At 31.6% G+C, this 4814-nt stretch overlaps 1 protein-coding gene across 1 annotated transcript; it reads left to right on the forward strand.

Annotated features, from left to right (window-relative positions):
* Window positions 1-1782: 1782 nt before the first annotated feature.
* On the forward strand, window positions 1783-4021 carry LOC124832952 (2-oxoglutarate (2OG) and Fe(II)-dependent oxygenase superfamily protein). Its single transcript, XM_047307304.1, has 3 exons — window positions 1783-2282; window positions 2519-2861; window positions 3776-4021. The coding sequence occupies exons 1-3, from the start codon at window positions 1783-1785 to the stop codon at window positions 4019-4021; spliced, it is 1089 nt and encodes a 362-aa protein (XP_047163260.1).
* Window positions 4022-4814: the final 793 nt, after the last annotated feature.

Genomic DNA, 4814 nt, shown 5'->3' on the forward strand with positions numbered 1-4814 from the left:
GTGTGGAAATAAATTGGTTAATGTTTCATGACACCTTAGAGATAAATCTAAGAATAGCCAATAATCAAGACCACAAGAAGTCAAACAAAGCATAACATGAAAAAGTGAAAAATTTTGGTTAAGCCAAGAAAAAGGAACAAACAACAAAAATTGACTCTTGCGGTTTTCTCTATTTTTTCTACAAAAAAAAGGCTTTGATAAATGATAAATGTTTATGATAAAAGACAATTTGGAGAAAATATATCTTAAGATATTTTATTTGATATTGTTAAATAATTACTTTATTTAACTATATCAGTAAATACCAAAAAATAATATTTTCCAATTTTTTTTTGAATCTAGAAAAGATATTCTCAAATATTTTTAGATCTCCAAAACAATCAAATATATCTTGAAGATATTGAATTATTTAGAAGATAATTAGAGGATATTACATTATCCAAAGGAGATTATAATAACAGAAAAGCACAAAACAAAGCTCAGTCTAATTTCTATATAAAAAAACTAAAGGAAAGACAATAGGGGATCTTGGAGGAACCCATTCGGGGTTCAAATTTTGTCCTCTTTCTCTCTTCTCTCATGTTCTCCACCCTCTGTTCTTTTATTTTCATTTTATTTCCACATTCCATGGAGTGCTAAGTCTTTGAGATTGATTGTGTTGTAATTTCTTAATAAGATTATGAGATTAGATGAATAAATTTGTTTACTCTTTTGATTCTTGTTGTGATTCATTCATCTAACCTCACGAACATAGATAAAAATAAATCACAATAAGAATCAAGACCAAATTGAGCCTAACCAGATAGAGACCATGTCAAGTCAAGCCTAGGTTAAGTTAAACCCAAGTCAAGCTTGATCCAGATCAAGCTTAGTCAACTCGAACTCGATTGAGCCTAGTTAGTCCAAGTTGGTCAAGCCGAATCGACTCAAGTTCAAGTAAGTTTGTCTACGCTAGTTGAGCCGAGTAGACTTGGATCCAAGTCAAGTCAAGTTAGAGTGTGTTCTCGTTTCAGTGGAATTGGGATATACCCATGTCGAGTCAAGTTTGATCGAGTTTACATCGGGTCAAGTTGAGCTCAAGTGGGACTAAGACATACCAAGTCAAAAGTCAAGCTAGACTTATTGTTTCATTAGGTTGAAGCTTTGTCAAACAGGGTTGAGTGGATGTCACCTCAGATCGAACTAAGTGTAATGGATTTAGGTTGAACTAGATTGACCTAAACCTAGATTGACAAAAATTACACAAATTACAAAAATAAAAATATGTTGAGAATATAAAGAATTTAAAATAAAATTTCATTTTTTTTAATTTAAAACTCTCTCATTTGAAGTAGTTATTCTAATCAAATTTGTTACCTAAACTATTTAGTTTGTCGTAAAACATTTTAAGTTCTCAAGAAAACTACTTTACCCTATCAAACTGACTTTTCTAAACACAATATTTATTAATTTCTTTTCTGTTCTGTTTTACCCGTTGAAATCAAATTCCATAAAATTGATTGTAGTTTTAATTAATGTGGCTGTTAGTCATGAAAGATATTTATTATTATATATAACATATACTATATTACCATATCCTAGTGGTTGATTTTTTTAAACACGTTTACTTTCTTCGAAGTCATGAATCTTGCTGAACAAAGAGTTTTTCTTTATTCACATGAACATTACCAACCACACATCTAATATATATATATATATAGGATAGTCCTTTGCACTGATCACAGCAATTTCTACTGAACTTTTGATTTGCCAAAACCATAGTCTATAAGCAAATTGCACTGCATGGCTCTAAGATTCAACTCCTCAAATTCGCTGTATGATTTTGTGGTGAGAGCCGGCAATGGTGTGAAAGGTTTGGTAGACTCTGGTGTGTCAGAGGTGCCAGAGAGGTACATACAACCTCCAGGCGAACGAATCAACAAGCATGATTCAAGGGCATGTGATGCTCCACCCATTGACTTGTCAAAACTGAATGGAGAAGAGCATGAGAAAGTGGTGGATGAGATTGCTAGAGCAGCTGAAACTCTTGGTTTCTTTCAGGTGGTGAATCATGGGGTGCCTTTGGAGTTGCTGGAATCGCTTAAAGATGCAGCACACACATTCTTCAGTTTGCCACCAGAAAAGAAAGCTGTTTATTGCACTGGGGTGAGCCCTAGCCCCAGGGTAAAATATGGGACTAGCTTTGTGCCAGAGAAAGAGAAGGCTTTGGAGTGGAAAGACTATATCAGTATGACATTTAACAGTGATGAAGAAGCTCTTCAGTGTTGGCCTAATCAGTGCAAGTATGATTTTCCTTCTACCTGTTAGATATATTATATATTTACTTTTATATTTTTAGTTAATTTTGATTATTTTTTATTTATATTTTGAACTTAGTACATGTTTCTTTTATTATAAATAGATGATTTTATGTGTGTATTTAAGAAAAGTGAGATTAATCTCATGTATAGTTTTGATACGATGTCTATTCGTGTTCAGTTCTTAAACATTTCAACTATCTCTTCTCTCTTCTTTTCAGGGAAGTTGCACTTGAGTATTTGAAGTTATCAACTAAGATGGTTAGAGACATTGTGGAAGCGTTGATCGGTAAGCTCGGAGTTACACTAAAAGATTCAGAAATGGATGGCCTTCTTGGAATGAAGATGGTTAACATGAACTACTATCCAGCGTGCCCAAATCCAGAGCTTACAGTGGGTGTTGGGCGTCACTCTGATATGGGAGCTATCACAGTACTGCTCCAAGATGGCATTGGAGGCTTGTATGTCAAGGTGGACCAACAAAATCCTGCTGACAAAGGACAGTGGTTGGAAATTCCCCCAATCCCTGGAGCTCTTGTAATTAATATTGGCGATACTTTACAGGTTTGATACCCTAAAATCTCACAACAACAACTCAAAATTTTCAAATAATCAAAATCCAGTTTAATACTGGAGGGTAATTTATAACAAAAATAACGTTATTATAACACTTTTACATAACATATTAAAAAATAAAATAGTTATAAAAGTATAAATTTTTATACTTTTTTAAAAAGAAAAGAATAAAAAGATTAAAAAAATAATATCAAATAAATATAAAAAATTTAAGCACGTGAAAGAATATTTTTTCGGATAACAAATATTTCACTTGTATTCACTTACTGTATAAGTGGGATTTCTTGGCTACTTATATAATTTTTTTTAAGGATAAAGCAACTTCTGATTAGTTAGTAGACAAGTATTACAGACGGACTAAATTTTTCACTACTAATAGTAATTAGTAATAAGATTAAATGTTTTTTACTTTCAAATTGTTTTAAATAATTATATTTTATTTTTAAATTAAATTATAATGTATCTAATCTTTGTTTTTATAAAAGTCATCCCAACAAACGGCATGTTATGTGGTGTACACATGTGTGACCAATTTTACATTGAATCATAATATAACATATACGATTTGTTTGGCATTTAATTCAAAATGAAATATAATTTTTTATAATAATTTGAGGACAAAATATTTATTTTAACTAACAGTTAATAACATAAACTAATGCAATTTAGTAATTTTCTTTAACCATGTCATTGGTACAACATTAACCTGTTATTCATAAATCATTAAAAAATTTGAGTAATCAATCTCTCATCCCATAGTATATTGAAACTTTATTTAAGATAATAGAGTCCAGTATTAGTCGGAAAAGCAACCAGCATAGTAGTTTATGATTAAAAAAAAATACATGAGCAGTATATATACTATTTTGTTGATGTGCTTTGTTTATGGTAATTAATGTAAGATACTGAGCAATGGGAAGTATAAGAGTGCTGAACACCGAGTAAGGACAACTAGCAGCCAATCCAGGGTATCGGTTCCGGTGTTTACAATGCCAATAGCTACAGAAAGAATAGGTCCATTGCCAGAGGTGGTGGAGAAAGATGGGTTGGCCCGCTACAGAGAAGTTGTGCTCCAGGATTACATGAACAATTTCTTTGGGAATGCTCATGCTGGAAAAAACTCTCTTGATTTTGCAAGGATCAACTAGTATAATAATAAGTTGTAATTGATGAGATACATCATAATACGTTTTGCACTTATTTACTATTTTGTCACCGCGTTAAATATTATGACTGATGAGATACGTCATAATACGTTTTTTTATTACAACCTTTTATGATCGGTGATTTTTACCTGTCATAATAAATTGTCATAGAATGCTACTTTTCTAGTAGCGTTTTTTCCTTCTCCATTTCTTGTTTCAGGAATAAAAAAGAGTATGCGTGGTCCTTCTTCATTTATTGTTTCAGCAATAAAACCTTCCATTATTTTCTATTAACTAAGCTATGTCACAATAAGGATAAGTATGGTTTGAAGCACCTTAAATGATTTATAAACATTCTATAAACCCTCAAAGAAAGAAGCCTCATGACATGAGAGGAAAAAATATATGTGATGAGTGAGCTATATGTGCAATTTTGAGACAGAATATATGTGAAGAAAATGAAATAAAAATAATCGGTATATGCATTCTTTTGATGCTTTTTTTTCTTTTAGAAAACTCTAATTTGAAAATGTTGGACTAAAACGCTGTACACACTAAAGATAGATGCAATGTAATTCTGTGTACACAACCATTGATTGTGAAAAGACTATTAAATAGTCGTCATAGGCCTTGTGCCGATTACATCAGTGCAATATAACAACTAACATGTAATAACACTGAAAAAAAAACTAGCGGGATCCAGCTCTACAACCGAAGAATCAAAATTGAAGCAAAGAATAAAATTTATATGTGGTACAACAAATATGTGACTCTGAAAAATAAAACATTACTCGAA

This window comes from Vigna umbellata, chromosome 3 (assembly GCF_029865625.1).
Source record: "Vigna umbellata cultivar VRB3 chromosome 3, Vumbellata_1.0, whole genome shotgun sequence".
Lineage (NCBI taxonomy): Eukaryota > Viridiplantae > Streptophyta > Magnoliopsida > Fabales > Fabaceae > Vigna > Vigna umbellata.

What these genes read in the sequence shown, in the direction of transcription:
- LOC124832952 (XM_047307304.1), top strand. Translation starts at nt 1,783, where the DNA reads ATGGCTCTAAGATTCAACTCCTCAAATTCGCTGTATGATTTTGTGGTG. An exon ending in TGTTGGCCTAATCAGTGCAA is followed by an intron (nt 2,283 to 2,518) that starts GTATGATTTTCC and finishes TCTTCTTTTCAG; the next exon opens with GGAAGTTGCACTTGAGTATT. An exon ending in ATATTGGCGATACTTTACAG is followed by an intron (nt 2,862 to 3,775) that starts GTTTGATACCCT and finishes AATTAATGTAAG; the next exon opens with ATACTGAGCAATGGGAAGTA.